The sequence below is a fragment of the Pundamilia nyererei genome, unplaced genomic scaffold (genome assembly GCF_000239375.1).
Source record: "Pundamilia nyererei isolate P.nyererei 1_Seehausen unplaced genomic scaffold, PunNye1.0 scaffold00098, whole genome shotgun sequence".
NCBI lineage: Eukaryota > Metazoa > Chordata > Actinopteri > Cichliformes > Cichlidae > Pundamilia > Pundamilia nyererei.
In genome coordinates, this window is record NW_005187499.1 from 239,084 (window position 1) to 259,978 (window position 20,895).

Consider the following 20,895-nt stretch of genomic DNA (forward strand, 5'->3'; position numbering starts at 1 on the left):
CCATAAAAACCACAAAACCAAGAAGTCAGAGATTCATTAAAAACAGCTGAAGTGTAAATGTTTGTACTCCAAGAGTGGAGAACCAAGATTGACCTTAAAGACTGACGATGACGATGATGAGACACAACATGAGTCATGACCTTTTTAAAATTTATTGTTATATATATGTATGTATGAATATACTGGTGCCATATTCATCATATGTCCCTTGTATTAGGTGTTCACATCATATGCAGTCAGTGTTTCTAAAGCATTACGTTGTCGTCGCTTCTTTTTTATTTATTTATTCTTACTGTGGCTGTGCATTTTGTAATTACACATAGTGCCTTTTTAATCTTTTAAAAAATATTTTAGTTTCTCTCCGTGATGAAGCTTTAATCTCCGCCACATGTCCCAACGCTTAAAAAAAATCAGATCAATTACCAAGTCACATCCAGTCACGTCACATTTTTTTCCGGCCCTTCACGCATAAAAACCCAAATTCAGTTTAAAGCGAGCATCTGTCTGTTACCACGGTCGAAGAGTATAAGCGTGTGTATGGCGGACGTGTTAATGCATGTGTGCACGCAAGTGTGTAAGAGTGCGAAAGACAGGAAGAGAGAGAGGAAGACTGTGTGTGTGTTTGTGTGTCTGCGAGTGTGTAATTAAAACAAGTGAACCACCCCCCACCTTTTTTTCTTTTTTTTACACACAGATTATCCCTCCATCCCAGCTGGTCAGAGTTGGATTTGACCACCCGACAACGAGAGAGAGGAAATCTCTTTGGAGCTAAATCCAAATTGGCACCCTTGATTTTTTTTTTTTTTTTTAGCAAACTGAAAATGTTGGTGTGTTTAAACAATGAATTTGACACTAATATCTAAAACATATTAAGTAGAAAAACACACTGACGTCTCGAGGTATGAAAACTGTAAAACTGGTTTTGTAGTTAGTTTCTGTGGCTCTTCAAAGTATTGCTAAATGTTTCGCATGTGTTATAAATCTCCCATCACTGTGTGATCACATCACATCACTGACACATGAGTCTGTGTCAGAATGAAAAAACTAAAATAAACTAAAAAAATAACAACGAATGGAAATGATTAAGATCACTCAGGCTGGTTGTTGAGGGGTTTTTGTGGTCATGTTGCTTTTGTGCTGGCATTATGAACAAATTTAAGCTGCAAAGGGCAATACGAGCACACTCACAAGGACAGCACAGTGATGCAAAGGTTTCTGCACATCTGTTTGGCTTTTTTTTAAACACATGGACTCTGAGAGAGATTGAGCGAGAGAGAGATTTAATATCGCCCTGACTTGTAATGAGGTCAAATCAGTTAACTGGTTCCTCATGTGAAAATGAAGATGCTGGGATGCTGCTCGGTTCTGAGCGCAGTTTTAACTGTCCACTGTGTGGTCAGTGAAAATCCACAGGTCTGTAAAAGAGCTTTATTATCATTCAGTAAAACAATCGATAAAATGTTTAACCTAAGTGCATTACAGACAACCAGGTCCTCAAGGAAAGTCTTTTATATAAAAATGAAGATATTATATTTTTAATAGTTTTAACATATCGTATAATGGCCACTATGAGAGTCACTGAAACGGTCTTTAAATATAAATATATCACAAAAAATATGTAAAAATTAGCTTTACACTCATCATACAGCCTAGAAGCTGTTTACGCGCTTAATTACAAAATGAGCTTTCAGTGCATGCATGCTCTTCAAACCCACATCAGTCAGATCAAATTAAACGGTCTAAAGAGATCCAGAGTGTGCGGACAATAATCAATATCAGGCACATGATTCAGGGATCATCAGTACACACAGCCCTTCTTAGTAACTGACACACAAGTTAAATGTGCAATGCAGTATACATGACAAAATAGCTGTAAAAGGTTTCATTGTAGTATATTTTTTTTTATAATGAATATGAAATACTGCTTGTTTTCTGTCATCTGAAAATGCATATATCACCTTCATTTAATCAATAATGATATTTTGTTGACAAAAAATGAATGTCATTTTATGGGTTTGGCTTGGCTATGTTTTTCCTGCATTCTGGATGAGCAATTGCTAAAGTTGTAAGCTTTGGTTAAAACTGTAATACGGTAGTATGCATTAACATATTAAAACCTGAATTAGCACTTTAAAAGTGCCACAGTCAATTAAAACTAGAAACTTCAGCCTGCAGGCGAGACTGACTGCATCAAAACATTTGGACATTTCTATCAAATTTGTATTTGTAGAAAATAACTTATTCAACAAATATATATTTTTAACTTCATGAAACTTTTAGCCAAATCTGTTTTTGATTGTATCGTCAGTTTGTTACTTAGACGCATTCTTTAATACCTTTCTTTAATAATTTTTAGTTCGCTGCATATATCTTGTATTTCTCAGTTTGAGAAACCAATTTCTTTTTTTGTCTGCCGTTCTCTCGGGGGTTTTGCTTGTCCATTTATCATGCAATCAGAGAGAAGCTTTTCACTGCAGGTGACAGTTCTTGGCCTTGAGGAGGGATGTGTTGCTTCAGACACAAATTTTACTTCACGAGGACTCCTGGTTTTAGCAATAAAAATCTATTAGTGTAAACTACTGTTGTAAATTCCTTGAAGTCATGATGTTGTTTCATTGGCATCTGTCATTGGATAGTTTTATTAATCTGCAAGTAAACACTCTCTAATCTAACTCTCTAATTCTCTAATGGCTCAGTCACACTAAAGTAAAAGTAGTCACAACCTCCTTGTGATTAGGAAAAATCAGTGATTGCATTTCATTTTTTTTGCTGTTGAAGACAGGTTGTAAGGAGTTGTGGTGGCCAGTTGCTTGCCCAGAGGGTAAAAGATTGTGACTGCACAGTTTGCCTGGTGGGCAGCAACCTGTCTCCAAACAATTGTGGTTCAATTCAGACGGACTGCAGTCACTTTCAGACAGATTGTCGAAGGTTTGCAAATAAATGATTTATAAAGGCAGACAGACTGCAGCAATGCCGGCATCAGTCACACCCGACTTTTGTGTGAGCGCAACTCATCTGTGAGCAATCTCTTTGCTATGGGGACTTGACTCAAATGTTTGCCAACTGGTTGCAGCAAGTGCAGTGTTTAGTTGTCTTATAAAGTGGTGGATAAACAAATCCATTCAACGGAAGACCTTATTCTAAATCTGATTAATCTGCTTCTAACAACTTGGTGCCAGATATCACAAATGACCTTTGCAAGTCTTCTGGTTTCCTTACTTCAATGACTCAGAGTTGTATTTGCTGCACAGTGAGGACCAATACGATACAAGGGAGCTGGTTTTAATGTTGTGGCTTTGTCTTGATAGGTCTAGGTCGATATTAAAAAAGAGTGCGTGATTATGTCTGATGCCATATTGTGATATTTTTAAGATGACGTTTAACTTCAGAGCTGTCCATGGTACTCTTTTGAACGTTGTGGCATAACTGACATCTTCCATTAAGAAAATAGAGGCCGAGTTACCTAAAAACACTGCATATTCCCTCCATATCTGTTAAAATATAAAAGCTTTTTTTTTCTCTTAGACCGTGAGTAATTTCAATGCATATTCTCTGCTGTAAACAAAACAGACAAAAACAATACAATCACCCTCCGTTCAACTGACTCTCAAAGAAAAGTTTCCTCATAGTTTTCCCCAGGCTCCCTGAGTTCAGAGTCTCTGGATACTGATCGGGTCAGCTCAGAGAGGCTCAGAGAGGCTGCCCTGGTCACACTATCATAAGATGGTGGGGAGGATGTTATAGTGTCGTCTGCTGTCTCTGCAGCCCCCACAGGCCCATAATGCTGGATCATGGTGGCTATCAGACCCTCCGTTTCTGGAGCATTCTCCACATCCACGACTGTCTCGTAGTTTATCTGTCTGTAGAGGTAGGACGCCTGCTTCATCTGCCGGCGCACAAGATGCCTCCTGTAACACCTCTGGATGACGATCGCAGACACCTCCTCGAGTTTGCGCCGCAGTGTGGAGGTGATGGGCTCGTGGGAAACTTTGGACGGGTTGGTCATCATGAACTTCTCCTCCATTTGCTGTTTCAGGGCATCCATTTCCCCCGACTCTCCCAGGACGCGCTTTGTGAAGGCAAACAAAATATCCAGGCAGTGGATTCTGTCCCCACTGACCATAGGGAGGTCCATGGAGATCAGGTGGATTTTGTTGGGCTTTGGGATACGCAACGGTTCCGACAGAGTGTCAGCAAAGTTCGACAGCATGGAGAACTCAATGAACTGCGTGGCCTCTGAGTCAAACTTCTCCCAAACCTCGTAAAACATTTCAAAGTCATCCTCGCTCAGGGGCTCTGTGCTCTCCTCTGTGGCAACACTGAAGTTCTCCAGAATGATAGCTATATACATATTTACCACAATGAGGAAAGAAATGATAATGTAACTGACAAAGAAAGCTATGCCCACCGAGGGGTTGCCGCAGTTTCCTCGGGTGTTGGTGCCTGTGTTGATGAAGTTGAGGTCACACTCAGCTGGGGGGCTGGACATTATAGGGCTGAGCAGGTTGTCCCAGCCTGCCGAGGTGCTGATCTGGAAAAGGCAGATCATACTATTCCCAAAGGTCTCGAAGTTAAACATATCATCGATTCCATCTTGTTTCTTCACATAGGCAAAGTTTGCCATGCCAAAGATTGCATAGATGAACATGACAAGGAAAAGTAGGAGACCAATGTTGAACAGTGCTGGCATGGACATCATTAAGGCAAACAGTAAAGTCCTTATTCCTTTGGCTGCACGTATAAGTCGGAGTACACGTCCTATCCTTGCCAGTCTGATGACTCGAAACAGGGTCGGCGATACAAAGTATTTCTCAATAATGTCAGCAAGAACAATCCCTGAAATGAGAGCAGACAGGAAGTGATTTGTCTCATTGCACAATGACACACTCAAATTAACCTGCAGCACTGTAGTTCATATACTGTTCAAAAAGCCCTTTTTAATCAGAGTATAACATCAAGTAAATTAAACTTGTGGGATATTGATGTGGTCAGCTGTAATTGCAGCAAAAGGTGGTTCTACAAAGTATTTACTCAGGGGACTGAATAATTACGCACGCCCCACTTTGCAGTTATTTATTTGTAAAAAATGTTTGGAATCATGTATGATTTTCGTTCCACTTCTCACGTGTACACCACTTTGTATTGGTCTTTCATGTGGAATTTCAATAAAATTAATTCATGTTTGTGGCTGTAATGTGACAAAATGTGGAAATGTTCAAGGGGGCCAAATAATTTTGCAAGCCACTGTATTATGCTAACCATAGCTCTGTGCCTAGCCACCGCGCAGCACATCATTATATACCAGCTAGTCCAACTTCAGTAACCCTACAAACGTCACTGCTGTTTAGTTTTCCATCTTCATTTATTTTGGAAGTGATAGCAGAGCTGTACATTTTAATTTTTTCAGAAATCCCTCAGTCACAACATGCTATATCATGTTTAGGTAGAAACTAGCAAGCTAACTCCCTGCTAACTTCTAACTCATTTCATAAATTCTGTTTTCATGGATGCCTGGATGTTAAACTCAATTGTTACTCCTGGTAGAACAGCCACACAGATCATTTTATTAAAGATGAAAGAATTTAGACAGTGTTTAACTTTCAGCGATGTTAAAGTGACTGTGGGACCTGAAGCAAAGTTTGGACCCGGAAATGACTAATGAGGTCAGACTTAAAGACTGGGTTGCTTAGATGTTGAAATAACAACAGGACAACTATGAGACAACCCCCAAAACAGGTATGTTTTTACAGGTGGACACTCACAATTTTCCCTCCTCATCTTTTCTGACTGGTTTTTTCACTAGCTTGGCATTTACAAAAATTGTAAACAAAAAGATTTTTTTTTACTTCTTACCGACAATAGAGAGAATTATCACCACGAAATCAAAAATGTTCCATGCAACGGTGAAGAAATAACAACGGAGGGCAAAGATCTTGATCAGGCATTCGGTGGTGAAGATCACAATAAAACCCAGGTTGATCTTGTTGAGGATGGACTCCATTCGCTCTGACTGCTCATCGGTTTCCACCATCATGGTCACCATGTTGACAATGATGAGCATCATGATCATAATGTCGAAGGCTTGCTTAGACACCAGATCAAAGAAGAAGGCTTGGATAATGTTCTAGGATCGGGAAAGAACAAGCAAGAATACAATTTAAGTTATATAATCCTTAACAAGGTTTGCAAGGTTAATGATATCACTTCAAAAAAATACAAAATATTTTAAACAATATATAAAGTGTACAGGTAAAAATCTGTATCTTAAAAATGTGCTACATTTGCAATTTATATAGCTTTACCGTGGGTCTGGGTATTGGCTTTTGAGGTTTTTTAGTTCCTAACTTCTTCATAGCATTGTAGTACTTCTTCTGCTCTTCAGTCATGAAGATATCTTGTCCTCCTAAGTGGAAAAGAAAAATATCTCACGTTACTTTCTTTCCTAAAACAATGACAGGAGTTGTTTTCTTTTAAATGTTCAATCTGGGGGACTTAAAACCAAAAATCCTGCCACCTTATTCTTACTATAGAAAATTTTCCTTTGTACTTTTATTGGACTATTCATGCATTTATTTCTGCAGCTTCAAATAATAAGAACTGCACGCAAATATCAAGTAATCCCAGCCTGAAATCAGCGTTTTTAATACTCATCTTTCTTTTCTGCTGATTGAAATTGTCAATGATGACACCGATGAAGAGATTGAGGGTGAAGAAGGAGCCAAATATGATGAAGACTACAAAGTAGAGGTACATGTAGAGGTTGATTTCTTTTATCGGTTGTTCCTCCACCTAAAAACAAATGGGTTCATTAGTCAGTTAGTTAGTTAGAATTTTCATGGTATAGGTGTGGAAGAAAATAATATACTTACTCCTCTTGAATCAACAGCTGCATACATTATTTCCATCCATCCTTTAAATGTAGCCTGTAAATAAGAGAATATAGTACAATGTCAGAGTCCAGGCGCTGCATTGTAATGTTATAGTAACAGCTGATTTCATTTTTAGAAAGAAAACAACAGTGAAATGTCTTTTATGATCTGCTGTAAATATCGCAACATGAGAGAGACTGATTTAAATGTCTGGACAGAACAGGAGAGGAACAAAACAACAACATGAGTAGTGAACAAGTTCTCAAGGTGTTTATTAGCAAAAACAGGCTGGCATCATGTTTGACAGGTTAAAAATAAAATCAACTTACCACTTGCAAAAGAGAAAGGTAGCCAAGCCCCACATTGTCAAAGTTCACCTTGACTTTTGTCCAGTAGAACTGGGTGTCATTCATGGTGAGGCAGTCTGACTTGTTGTTGACCAAAGAGACACTGTGGATGAACCCCGTTCTGTTCACGCACTTTCCAAATTTGCCGGCGAACAGATTGACTCCCATGATGCTGAAGATCAGCCAGAAGATGAGACACACGAGCAGCACATTCATAATGGAGGGAATAGCTCCTATGAGGGCGTTCACCACGACCTGATGAGCAAACAAGAAATCAGGTCAGTCCCAGAGAAATAAAGTATATTCTATTGTTGTAAACAGCTTATCTTTGTGATCTCTGTAGTGCACACTAGTCTGGTAATCTTGTTTTCTACATATGCTATGATGTGATAGTTGAAGTTTAGTTTCCCAATTCTAACTTGAAGCCAACAGGACAATTTTTCACAGTGATTTACGTTATGACAATCCCTTGTATGATAATACATGTGCTGTGTGTGCTGTGTGTTGATAATCAATTTCACTCTAAATCACATGTATGATTTTTGAAAGTACAGGAAAAGTCCGTTGGATACATAACAATGTGGCGATACTGTCATACAAATTCAGGGTATATGGACAGACACACACGTTTATACACATGGCCACTTTATGAGCTACACCTTGCTAGTATTAGTGTGAGACCCCCTTTGTTTTCAGAGCCCAAATCAAAATCACTCAAATCATCTCCCCCACATTCTGGTGCTTGCTTTGAACCTAAGCTGATCCTTTTACCATGTCTCCATACCTAAATGAATTGGGTTGCTTCCATGTGATTAGGTGTTAGTAAGCAGGTAAAAAGATGTACCTAATAAAATGGCAGTTAAATAAACGGAGTGGCTGTAGCTCAGTAGAGCAGGTCATCTACAGATCGGAAGGTTGGTGGTTCGATTCCTGGCTTCCCCTAGTCTGCATGCCAAATATCCTTGAGCAAGACACTAACCCCAAACCACTGGAGTATGAGTGTGTGTGAATGTTACTTAGAAAGCACCTAGAAAAATGTGCTTGTGCGAATGGGTGTGAATGGGTGAATGCACAAGTTGTGTAAAGCGCTTTGAGTGCTCAGAAGAGTAGAAAAGCGCTATATAAGAACCAGTCCATTTACCATTTAAACTGCATTAAATCACAATCACTAAAATAAAAGTATAACAGTACTGTAAAGTTTACATTTAGTATGGCTCGGTTCAGCATGTACCCTATAAAACACATATACTGCTGGAAAATCTAGTTGTCAGAACTTTAGAGTAATCTACATTTTTTACAATAAGATTGGGAACTATACATGTTTGCACAAAGTTTAGCGCTAATCTAGCAAGAAGCTAAAGAACTGCTGTCTTTCGTTGGATAAGTAAAGACTTTACATGTAACAAATCCCTGAAATACTACAACACATCCACAGTGACATCAGTTCCAAAGTTTTATCCACTCAGCAGCTGTTGAGACATTTCTACCTTGTAGAAAACTACTAACCAATTAAGCTGTTGTGGTAGTCCCAGTGCTAAAGTTGCTTTATAACTAAGGGTTTATCCATAAGTGAAAGAATATTAATGAGATTAATCAGGATGTTAGTAGCCGACAGTGACAGCAAAGGACAGAAAACATATTTCTCACCCTCATGCCCTCAAATCTGGACAGAGCTCTGAGAGGTCTCAAAGCACGGAGGGTCCTCAGGGACTTGATGGCAGTAAAGTCAGAATATCCCAGTGAATTTGCTACCAGGCTTATCAAGGACACCTATGTGGAGTACAGAAAGGTGTATGAACTCTGAGAATCATAAAACAGACATCTGTGCTTAAACCTTTGAGAGGAAACAGCGAAAAGTACTGAAAAAAACAATATCAACTGGTCTTATCAGCACATTTGCCAAGAAAGTGAGTATATTTTTAGCGACTCTTATAAAGAATAAAAAAAACAGAGGAGAGTCGTAAGAGACACGTCAGAAACATTTAAAGAGCCATAGTCACATTTTTTGTGTGTATTTTGGGACATTCCACAGTTAGGAACACAAATATTGTATTTTTGAGGTTTAGATTTGATTTGGTTTTTGAATCATCGTTTCAGCAAATTTAGACTTCCACTCTATTCTACATCCAAAAGAGACAAAACAAAATGGTATTCCGCTGTTGAATGACCCTTGGATGACAGCTATGGATGAAAATGGCATGAAAGATATGTGAGAAAGTCGAGTCATGAAGGATGATGAAAAAACACAGACAAGTATGCCCATATGGTAAAAACAGTATCCATGCATGCATACTCAGCTATATATGCATATAAATATGTATATATATCAAATAGAGTGAGTTTTATAAAGAAGTTTAATCTTTCTTTGCCAAATTTGTTTCCCATTTTGTTCCAAATTGATCCAATAAGTTCATTCAAAACAATTTAGGGCTAATAAGGTCCCAATGATCTGTATTTCTTTATAAAAGTCCTTTTAAAGATGCGTTTGGCCAATATATCTAAAGAAGATACTCAAAATCTATTTCAGGACTACAGAAGTCTTTGGCTCCACCACAATACAGACAAAAAAAATACAAAAATAAAGCAAAAGTAGGAAAGAAAAGTTTGCTAGGACTTCCTTTAAACATAAAAAACAGAGAACGCTCGGTACCTGAGTTACACCAAACAGGTCACACATGAATTCAGCTGGTGCAGTTCAAAAACAAGACTTTACGTTCCACAGTAAACCAGATCTTCTGTAGATAAGCCTCAGATCACATGAAACTGCGTTTGGTTTTGATATAAAAGCCAAGGTCCTGTACCCAAGCGGTTCAAACGATGATTGCTGAGAGCGGTTTTTTAAATTATTCTTATTTTAAATCTCATTTTATATGAAAAGCATTTGTTTAGAAACAAGACGGTGGCTTTTGATATCGCAACAAAAAGCGCTTACGAGTGAAGAAACACAGAAGCATTTGTGATGCGGATGCAAGTTTCCAGTCCCAGACTCCATACTCACCTGGGACCTGCTAACTACAACTTACCCTAACAATAGAGCGGTCTGTGGCAATCTGTGTAACAGCAGGTGAAATCAGAGGAAGTCAAGGGCTGCATGCCTCGGGCACTTTGAGTGACTAAACACTTACAGAACCGCATCCAGTTCCCCACAAATGTGTGGCAAAATCCTACTGGGGAACGGCCAAATCCTGACATGAGAGCAGCTGCAAAAATCTACAACGTATCTACTGTTTCAGTGTGAATTAGCACTTAGTTCTGCAGCGAACAGGTTCAGGTATTGAAAATGTTGTCAAGAGCGAATTCACGTGCTCTCCTGTGAAAAATCTGGCATCATTAGAGCTATAAATCCCACAAGTACGGCATACATTCAGCTACATCCTTTCGCGTCATATGATTTGAAAACCAAAGCAGCAAAGCGTTAACTTACATCCACAATCAGAAAGTCGAGCCAGCACCAGTAGTTTGTAAAATACGTCTTGAAGCCGTATGCAATCCACTTGAGGAACATCTCCAGGACGAAGATGTAGGAGAAGACTTTGTCAGCGTACTCCAGCATCACCTTTATGACTTTTCTCTTTTCAATGTAAATGTCTTCAAATGCCTGCAGTATAAGAAAACGCAGCATTACATTTCCATTGCTCAGCATAAGAAAACCATCTGTGAGAAGTTTTTTTCTTTAAAACTACACAAAAGGCGCAATTTGGACATCAGCCAGCTCAACGTCTCATCAAATCTACTGCTGATACTGTTGGTCAATCCAGAGATTAATAATTAATATTGGTATTGGATCAATACTAATCTCTCTAATTAGATCTAGGACCCTTACCAGAGCCCCACTGCTGAGCAGGATCATGAAGATGATGAATGTCTCAAACCAGCTGTGCTCCACAATCTGGTAGCAGGTCTTCCTCAGCCTCCACCAGGCCTGTCCTAGTCCATGGCTGGTGTTGATGTTACAGCACTGGCAGTGTCTCATGCAGACTGATGACCATGTCAAAAAACAAACCGGCATTTATCACAGCATGAAGGAAAAAATAAACATTTTAAATGAATGCACGTTAGCAGATTTAGTGAGGTTGCTACTTTCGCTCACATTCAGGAAAGCATTCATCAGGCTCCATACTGTCTTCATCCAGCACTGACAAGTTATCCTCTTCCTCTCCGGGCTTCCTTAGATCCACTGTGCTGCCCTCTGACAGGCTGATCTTCTCCTACAAAATAAAGTCTGAGTGTTTACAATCACGTGCCCTCGTATGGAAACAGCCCTCAGCTCTTTGATATCTGCATGCGTAAATACAGAATATGAATCTATATTAAACGAGCAAACAGCGATTTGTTCTGGTTGTGTTCCCCAGCCTGTTGTGATACTGCTGATGCTGTTGTCATACATTCATGTCACACATTAAGAATTTTTTTTAAAGAAAAAGAAGTTGCAGCACATTTTCCTGCTCCACATGAGCCTGCGTGCATTCATCCCATCAGAGCCGGCGCACCTTGATGGACTTTCAATCTCCTGTGAGGCTTACTGCAGTTTTGATGAGATTTTCATGTGTTGTAACAACAACATATTTCATATGATTTACAGGACAGAGGTGCAGCTTCAATCTCGTAAAATGATACGAAATTTAATCCAGCATTAAAGGGCGTGCACGGGATCTGGAAACCAAATTACCAGCATTGCTCATCTTAGAGTTTAAAGACAGTGAGAAACATAATGGACTGATGGCACATCAGAAAGTAGTAATTGATCCCATTTAAGCAAAGGAGATTTATTTACACTCTAGAGAAGACTCAAATACTTAACTATAGGATTTCTTTTTAACAATATTCTTACATATAATATGTTTATCACTTTTGTGTGTGTTTAAAGCTCTGCATATGCAGAGCAGCTGCAGATGCCCAGTTAAGCTGATGGACGATTGAGGGTCCCCCCCGCCCCCATTTTTCATGATGCCTAGTTCTAGTGTGGTGTGCAGCAGCGCATGGGAGGGAAAGAGGAAGAGAGAGCACCAGACTGCAGGCTGCCCAGCTCAGCTGTGTCAGTTTAATCTGCTCTACAGCGCCTGGCTCCACATCTGGCCTGCTCCTGTTTTTCTGCCAGACAGGACAGGAACGACACATCCTCCGCCTCAACAGACGCCCGATCTGCAGGATAGTCTGACTCTAAAGCTTTCGAATGAACACAGTCAAATCCAAATCTATACAAAAACTGAGGAGTGCTATTGCACTCTCACTGTTGCGTTTTCATGCAAATTAAAGCAACTATACACACGGTGTTAGTTACTGTTGCTGAGTGCACGGTAAACTCATTTAATATGTACAGAAATGCAAACAAGAAACAAACTGTATCTCAGTCATTACAGCTTCGTCCAGTGTTGGTGTGTAAGTTAGCTGTCTAATGCTGGACAAATAATACTAATGCACCTACGGATCAGGGGTGAGCTTTTCAAGCTGCGATGCCTGACCCGTCGAATGCTCGGTGTGCTTCCCTAAGATTCCCTAAGAGGCTTTCAGAAGTGTGCTAAAGACATATCTGTTTAGCGGCATTTCAGCGATGCACCGTCTGCTGTATACGTCCTGCGTTTCTAACACTGAAGTCTTGAACTGCTTTAATCCCAGATTCTTTTGTTCAGTTGTTCATGTTCTTATCATTTTGATTTCTGCTTTCAATTGCAATTTTCTTTCCTTTATATTTTAATGATTTCAATTATGTGTTCTTCCAATGTTTGTACTCTTAATAATCATATAATCTAACAGTACTCGCTAATGGGTGTAAAGAGTGCTATGGACAAAAGTACAGGGAGACCTAAACATCAAACCTACCGGAGTTGCTCAGCCATCCAAACACACGAAGCTGCCAGCACACAGTTTTTGTGCTGATGTTAATGCCAGAAGAGGTTTTGAGTCAGAAGAGCATTGGTGACTTTTACTCACTATGCACCTTACCACTTGGCAACCTGATAGTGTAACTTTAAGTGGGCTGTAACTCCATGGGTCATTGCTGTGGCTCCTAAAAGCTTTCCCTTTGTAATAATAGCACTTACAGTGGATCGTGGAATATCTAGAAGGGAAGAGATATCGAATGCTGACTTCTTGCTACAGTGACATCCTGTGACAGCGCCACCTTCAAATTCTGTGAGCACTTTGGAACGAGCCATTCTTTCACAAATGTTTGTAAAGGTGTGGCTAGGACGCTGATTTTCTACACGTGTCTCAATGGGACTGAAAATCTAAATTCAAAGGATAAGATGTGTGGCTTAAATAGTAATGGCCTCATTTTCCTGTTAGTTAGGGATAATCAACCCCTTTAACATGTGTGTACTAAATATAGCTTTAAGCATAGCTCGGCACACATTCAACCACATCTCATTAACATGTGTGTGGGTGTGCGGGACTCTATGACAGACTGATTCCATAGCATCATCATCATCATCAGAATTAGAAAACACAGATGTTACTAATAATATTTAGGCTACCAGCACAAAACATATATGCTTAAACATACACACATATGTTAAACAGTATAAGCTCTGTTTTAGCCACAGCTAGTTTGGAAAGTGTGCAGCCCTTCTGTGTCCAGTCATTAAACATGATAAACGAATCCCGCCATTTTGATATCATGTTCATTCTCATACAGACCCTTTGTAAAAATTAAAAGCTTCTGAAAAATCTTTGAAAAAAACTTCAATTATTCCAGCACATCTCAATTTAATAGGTAGATCAGACAATAATTTCAAAATCATAATTTGTTGTCAACGTGGACTTCTGGAGTTTATCTCAGCATATACAAACAGCAAAAAAACAAGTAATTATTCATTTATATAATAAGAAACACAAGCCAAACAAACAAGTTGAGTGTTTCAAATGACAAGATGAGATTTCATTCTTAGCGAAAAGTATGCCGATAAAATCACATTCTCTAAAGTATGTAAGTTCAGAGAGCATTAAAGCCTGAAGTTAAGCCCCAAACATGATTCTGGGCACGTCATACTTACCAGTTTGTTTTCTTCATCCTCTGATGACTCTGAGATCTCCTCCTCCTCCAAAAACTCCACATCTGACTCCCCAGGTGCGATAGGAACAATGACAGTCAGGTTTGGGTTGGTCATGTAGCTGTCCTCCTCTGGTACGATGTACTTCTCTCCATAACGTCCAAAAATCCCCCCATTGCTCTCCATGTGATTTCCGACCGGCTTGAGGGCCTGACTGGTTTCCTTGGCTTTGTGTTTTCGACGCTTCAAGCTCCTGTTGCAGAGGTTGATGACGCTTGTGACAATCCAGGAAATGCCGGAATGGATGCGAGCGATGGCAATCTGAATGTTATTCAAGTCCCCGTCTTCGTCTGGAGCAGAGAGATTGTCTGAGCTGAAGGAGCTCAGCAGCAGGGCCAGAAAGAGATTCAGCACCTGTTGACATACCAAAAAATGTATGTTTACTTACATCTGAATGGATGAAACTATTAAACTTGTTTACAGCTATTTAGCCGTAACCACTTAAGCCCTTAGCCCCTTTCTCTCTTTCTTTTTTGCATCTACAAATAAGAAACACATTTCAACCAAATTTGCTTATGCACAGAAATGCTACATCCCATTTCCACACAGCCTCTTTATTCAATATGCCACACTCCACAATAATAGGTGGTGGTGGGTAGTGTGTTAATATGGCCTGCAGCAGAGATCCTTGGTGTGAAAAGGGTTAACAAAGCAGGACATTGTATAGCCATATTATGCTTGTATCACCATCTGATGCGCAAAGCTCTGAATTGTTTAGTATGTATGTATGCTTTATCATTTGACATAATGCCGGACATGATGTCCCATATATTTTGTCAACATTGGCAAATCCCACAAAGTTCTGCAACAATGATACGCTCAGGCACATATGGCTGATGTTTCAGGCCTCCTGAAGTCAAGGTTCAAAGCATCCAACTCCTAAGTAATCTGTCTGCTAGCTTAGAGAGCAGCAGCACGGGGCATAACACTGCACATATGTGTGTGTATCTGTGTGTGCATTCCCTTCATGGGTGATGTGCACAGTTGGCAAGGATCATCTTTAGCCACTGAGCTACTCAGAGATGGGGAGCATGAGCAGATGATTAGTGATGAATGCCCTCCGACCTTCTCACCCCTAAGCATCCTGGATAATCCCACAGATAAACTGCTTTCCCACGATTCATGTGCACAGAGAGGTTCCTGTCCATTAAATTCCATAGGGAGCGCTGTTGTGATCTGATCTTTAGGCTAACAAGGCAATACAGTCAATGAAAGTGTCTCTATCCACTAATAGCATCTATGTGATACTTGAGAAACTGCTATGTACACCTAGAAATATCTAGTACCATTCTTTTGACTGGGTTTGAATTATGCAAATCTCTTGCAAATTTTTTGTCAAAAGAATTTAAACTTATCCTAACTACAAAAGTCGAGGGGAGCAAGTGAACAAGTAAATAAAACTAGATTTTTACTGGGTTAAAATAGTGCTATACTAAAATACAACTATTTCTGCATGTATTACCAGGATCACCACTGGAACGACACCACATTCAAAGCAAAACAACGTTGACTATAAACAAATCCTGCAAATTCAGCGCGCTTTTGTATTCTTTAATATCAGCTCACAGGAAACGGCTGGCCATATGGGAGGAGCAGTGAATGTGGGTGGGCGTATACAATTAAAACTGAATTAACTGCTGTTTTTTTTAACAGCTGCATGTGTTGGCTTGCAAAATGAGTAAAAATCAAAACTTGGTGTTAAACGGGGTGAACGCTCTGCGGTGTTTGTGCAACACTTGGGTCCCCATTTCACCCGTAAGGCTTAGCTCATTAGTGGTGGATAAAAGGGCAGTAAAGCTGCTCCAGCACTGAGTTTGTCTCTTGTCGCTTCAGTTTGCACGGCAACATGTGTAGATAATACACATATGATGCAGCACAAATAACAGAGGGTTTTTAAGTTGAGGTGATGTGTAAAAATGCAAGTGAAAATAGAACGAAATGATCTGCACATCTCATAAATCTATAATCTATTAAACTTGGTAGAAACTCTGCTAAATCTAATCTGAAGCAAGACCATGACACTTTCATTTAATACAGCATGCTGAAGAGTTGCTCATTTACAGATATACAAACTAATACAGCTTGCAAATTTTAACATAATTAACTTGAAGGATGGTCCATTCACATAATACACAATCAGCAGTCCTCTCTTGTGCCACGTAATCCCAGATTACTTGTGACATCACCAAGTGGATTTGGTAGCATTGAAACGCTACTGCATCGCTCTTAGTCATCAAATACTGTTTAAAGGATAACTTTGCCTGTCACAACTTTGCCTGAACATCAAAAGCACTTCTTCTGTTAAAGACAAATGATACACTCATACCCTCCACATATCCTCCATTTTTTAAAATCTTTATTAAGGAGCAATGGATTCAATCATTTTGTAATGCTTACAAAAATCCATACTTCTATACGTTTAAATAGGCTGAGTAATTCCACGTACTGCCTGGACACCTTTTTTTAACAAGTCTGTTTTCAGAGTAGTTCAGCCACTGACCTAAACATTTAAGGTATGTTCAAAAATAACAAACTTTAATTTTCTCAGTCTCCCCTTCCAGGTAATTTCCCGGGGAAGTGCTGCCCCAGTTCCTGCACAGTTGGTAATTTAACTGCACAGTTGGAGGCAAATCTCAGGGTGGTGGGGAATGACTTGCTACCACATGGTGATGTGACAGTAATTTCCACACTGAAAAGTTTGACTTTGGGGTCATTTCTGGTGAACAACCATGTTGCCTGTGCTCCTGACATGATGTGAGGATGCTCTCTGAGTCGGGTGGCTATGACTTTGAGATCACTGCTATGAGCAATGTGACGGTTGCGGCATGAAAGTTGGTCAGTTTGTGACAGAAGTTGATGTTTGCTCTCTATGCAAGCGCAGCTGATCAGAACAGGACTTCCAGTGAAAGCTTTCCAATGAAAGAACGTGAAGGAGGGATCAGACAGTTTAAATTAGGACTGGATTCATTTTCCAGCTTTTTGACTGCACCTCGTGCCTGATCCTGTAGTTGGCATTTGCAGCAGCAATGTGGTGCATGTAGGACTGAGGTAAATGTCACTCAGTGCAACACTGTGATTGACTCATTTCTACTGTCTGAACTTTGCAGCACAGAGGAACAGGGGAAAGGCCACACAGACACTTCTCAAAAGAAACTCTTGTTGAGTTTAATCTTTTTGTGAGCTTTGCCGGTACAAAAAATATAGACTATCACTCAACATAACCTTAAACAGGTTAGAGTTTAAATGCCAAGTCATAATAACTTACCACCAAGTTCCCTATGACCATGACCAACATGAAGACCAGGATGCAGAGGGGCTGGCCAGCCACTTCCATACAGTCCCACATGGTCTCGATCCACTCGCCACACAAGACCCTGAACACAATCAGGAAGGAGTGGAAGAAGTCCTTCATGTGCCAGCGAGGCATCTGACAGTCAAAGGAGATCTTACAGACACAGTCCTGATAGTTCTTGCCGAATAGCTGCATTCCCACCACAGCGAAGATGAAAACAATGATGGCCAGCACCAGCGTCAGGTTTCCCAGGGCGCCCACCGAGTTGCCGATGATCTTGATGAGAGTGTTGAGAGTGGGCCAGGATTTTGCCAGCTTGAAGACTCGCAACTTATGATAAGAGAAATGTGAAGACAAATGATGCTGCATCTTCAGAATAGACTGACTATTACACTGTACAAGTTGCACAAGTTAACTAGACTTCAGAGTTAAAACCTTAAGAGACTTTTATGTTTTTAGATGTAGTCTGATTATTAGATATAATGTGCAACTCTGACAACTCTGTTTCTAGGTATCATCGTTTTTTTTAATGGACATATTGTGCTTTGTCCATACTTTTATCTTAGACTTCACCCATCCGAGAACCCTTAGTTCATCAGCTGTCTGTTTCCCATTGCAAATAGTTGAATCTGCTCCCGTGTCTAGGTTTTCTCTTCTGTTCATCAGGAGCTGATCAATCGGAAATAATTAATCAATTTTCTTCAAAGTAACACAGAGAATGAACAAGATTTCCCTCACCAATCTGAAAGATCGCAGGACGGACAGTCCCTCCACATTGGAGAGGCCCAGCTCCATTAAACTGAGGCAAACAATGACGCCGTCAAAGATGTTCCAGCCCTGTTGGAAGTAGTAATAGGGGTCCATGGCAATCAGCTTCAGTACCATCTCAGCTGTAAATATACCAGTGAACACCTAGAAAAAAAACACAGAGTGACAAAAGGACATTTAGAGGTGAAAAATCCAGCAAAACACTAGGAATATTATATAGCTACAGCTTAATTAGTAGAGCATTCACTGTCTTTTAGATGAGTTGTTTCTCTTTTGTTGACCACAAATAAACAATTTTACACAACCGCCTTCAAAAGATGTGTAATTTGAATTTTATTAATGAGTGAACTAAAAACATTTCAGTGAAGGTTTCTGCACACAAACCTTAGTTCAACAGAAAATATAACAATGTATTTCAATGTGTTATTTTATTTTTGTTGTTGTTTTTAATTTATTCATATAAAGGTACATATAAAGTTATATAATTTTAAAATTACTTAATGTATTAATGTATTTATTTATTTACCAAATCTCTGTCAGAGTCTAAAATTCACCGGTAGGAAGAGATTTCAAAACAGAACTACAGGAAATCAACTCCACCTCTTGCTAAAAATACTCCATGTTATTAAAGATAATCGCAAATAGTCTAAAACAGAATCTTTGACAGCGGATCAGCATCACTGTATTTGACCTCCTGTCCTGCACCTGCTTTAAAAATCAACCTGTCTGCAAACAGAGACGGATTATCTGAATGCCGGCCAGTTCAGTTTCCTCTCTGTTCCACTCTCCTCTCCTTATCTAGCACCCGACAGCACTTATAGAAAGTGTGTTAAAAGCTGGAAACATCCCTCTGGTATCTTTAAAACCCTCTTACCAGATTGCCCACTGAGAGCATGGTGTTGAACTCATCAGTCATGGGGTAGTGTTCAAGTGCCATGAAGAGGGTGTTCAGCACAATGCATATGGTGATACCAAGATCCAGGAAAGGATCCATCACCATTAGCTTCACATACTCCTTCAGCTTCAGCCACCAGGGGCAGCAGTCCCATATCAGATACTTCTTGGCATACGTGTACCAGCAGGGATGGCACTTTTGCCTCGACTCCTCCAGCTCTGCAGAGACACCACACGGAAATGATTTATATCTGCAGATAACTTGATCATTTTTGAACAGCTAAAACCTGAAACCAGCGGCGATTCTAGGGTCCTTCTGCTAGCAAAGTTAACTAAAGTTAAATGTTATTTGGGCAGGTGGAGGGTTGATTGAGAAAACCAGTTCTAATTTCTTCTACTATGCCTTCATTATAACAGCTGAGCATAAATACAGAAATCAGGGGGAAAGCTGGTTTGGCTTTGTTTGGGAAGTAGCAAAATCCACCTACTGGGACCTTAAATATGTTAGGTATCATCTGCTTAATGACACAAAACAGTACTAAAGAAATAATGGGAGATATATGCATTTGTTACACTATTTTCTGATGTAATAACTTCCTGGATATGTTATTTAGCAACCTGTAGATGATCTAGTAACCTTCAGACAAGACCAGGCTAGCTGTTTGCAACCCTTTTGCTAAGCTAGCTTCATATATCCCCAAAAAGGGATGTAATTTCTGAACACTTCCTTAAACAGTGAAATGGACGCACCGTCCATGGCATCACTATAAAAGCTGACAGAGCTCAGGCCCCTTTTCCTGCGCACGGGGGATGGATCTGTCACTGTGGGGGAAGGTTGCAGGAGAGGCCTTGGAACTGTCTCCTCTGTGCTGGAGGGCTTCTGGCAAACAGAAAATATCTAAAAAACAAACAAACAAGGCTGTATTGTCATGTTCTTATAAACTCATATTTAAACTTTTCAGAGCAGTCTCATAACAAAGGCTCCGTCACTCACTGTGTCTTCCCTGACTCTCTCCATGCTGTGAGCTGGCATGGACGTAGGGGTGAGCAGACCCATAGTCATGACTCCATTGTGGTCGAGGGAGATGTTCAGTCGACCGTTGACATTGAGGCTGGGGGTGAAGATTTGGGAGCAGTGGCTTCTCACGCTGCCCGTTCTCCTCTTCCATGGCGTCGCTGTCGAACTGGTGCGACTCCTGAAGACGTCTCCGTGAACGCTGTACTCGTCGTCCGCGAAGTCGGCCTCTGAGTTGTTGCGAACGCGGAAGGAGCTGAAGATGCTGTTCTGGCTTCCTCGTCTGGTGCTGAGCGGGTGAGAGGATAGCGTGGCCAGCAGAGGGTGGGCCGGCAGGGGGGACAGGGGAGGCTACAGAAATATGGAAGAACGCATTAGCTTCTGTGGTTTCAACTATTAACAACTCGACAGCGCGCTCCTTAAGGTTACATACCATTACTTCTTCCAGGGGCTCCATCTTCTGTTCTGCAGCTTCTTCTGCCGTTTCTTCAGACAGCGTCCTGTGAGATCTTCTTCTTCTGCTGCTGCTTCTTCGTATACTTCCTGTGTACTTCACACAGAATGGAGACAGCTCCGGGGACAACACTGAGTCTGTCTCCTGTGCTTGTCTTTTTGCTGCCAGCTGCACATGGGATGAAATTGTTTGAAATAGTTACAGTTG

The 20,895-nt window shown here is 40.3% G+C and overlaps 1 protein-coding gene across 1 annotated transcript in view; it reads right to left on the minus strand.

The window, feature by feature from the left end:
* Positions 1–1,422: 1,422 nt before the first annotated feature.
* Positions 1,423–20,895, minus strand: part of LOC102208917 (sodium channel protein type 4 subunit alpha B-like) — a 42,173-nt gene continuing 22,700 nt past the window's right edge. Inside the window, exons 11-27 of the mRNA XM_013912710.1 lie at positions 20,668–20,856; positions 20,214–20,585; positions 19,970–20,117; positions 19,200–19,438; positions 18,296–18,469; positions 17,531–17,887; positions 14,209–14,619; positions 11,307–11,424; positions 11,040–11,194; positions 10,641–10,814; positions 8,864–8,986; positions 7,199–7,471; positions 6,870–6,923; positions 6,652–6,789; positions 6,303–6,407; positions 5,854–6,124; positions 1,423–4,836 (exon numbers count right to left, since the gene is read on the minus strand). Of these exons, the coding sequence (XP_013768164.1) occupies positions 3,608–4,836; positions 5,854–6,124; positions 6,303–6,407; positions 6,652–6,789; positions 6,870–6,923; positions 7,199–7,471; positions 8,864–8,986; positions 10,641–10,814; positions 11,040–11,194; positions 11,307–11,424; positions 14,209–14,619; positions 17,531–17,887; positions 18,296–18,469; positions 19,200–19,438; positions 19,970–20,117; positions 20,214–20,585; positions 20,668–20,856 (4,530 nt within the window). The 3' untranslated portion in view covers positions 1,423–3,607. The remainder of the gene's footprint in view (positions 4,837–5,853; positions 6,125–6,302; positions 6,408–6,651; positions 6,790–6,869; positions 6,924–7,198; positions 7,472–8,863; positions 8,987–10,640; positions 10,815–11,039; positions 11,195–11,306; positions 11,425–14,208; positions 14,620–17,530; positions 17,888–18,295; positions 18,470–19,199; positions 19,439–19,969; positions 20,118–20,213; positions 20,586–20,667; positions 20,857–20,895) is intronic.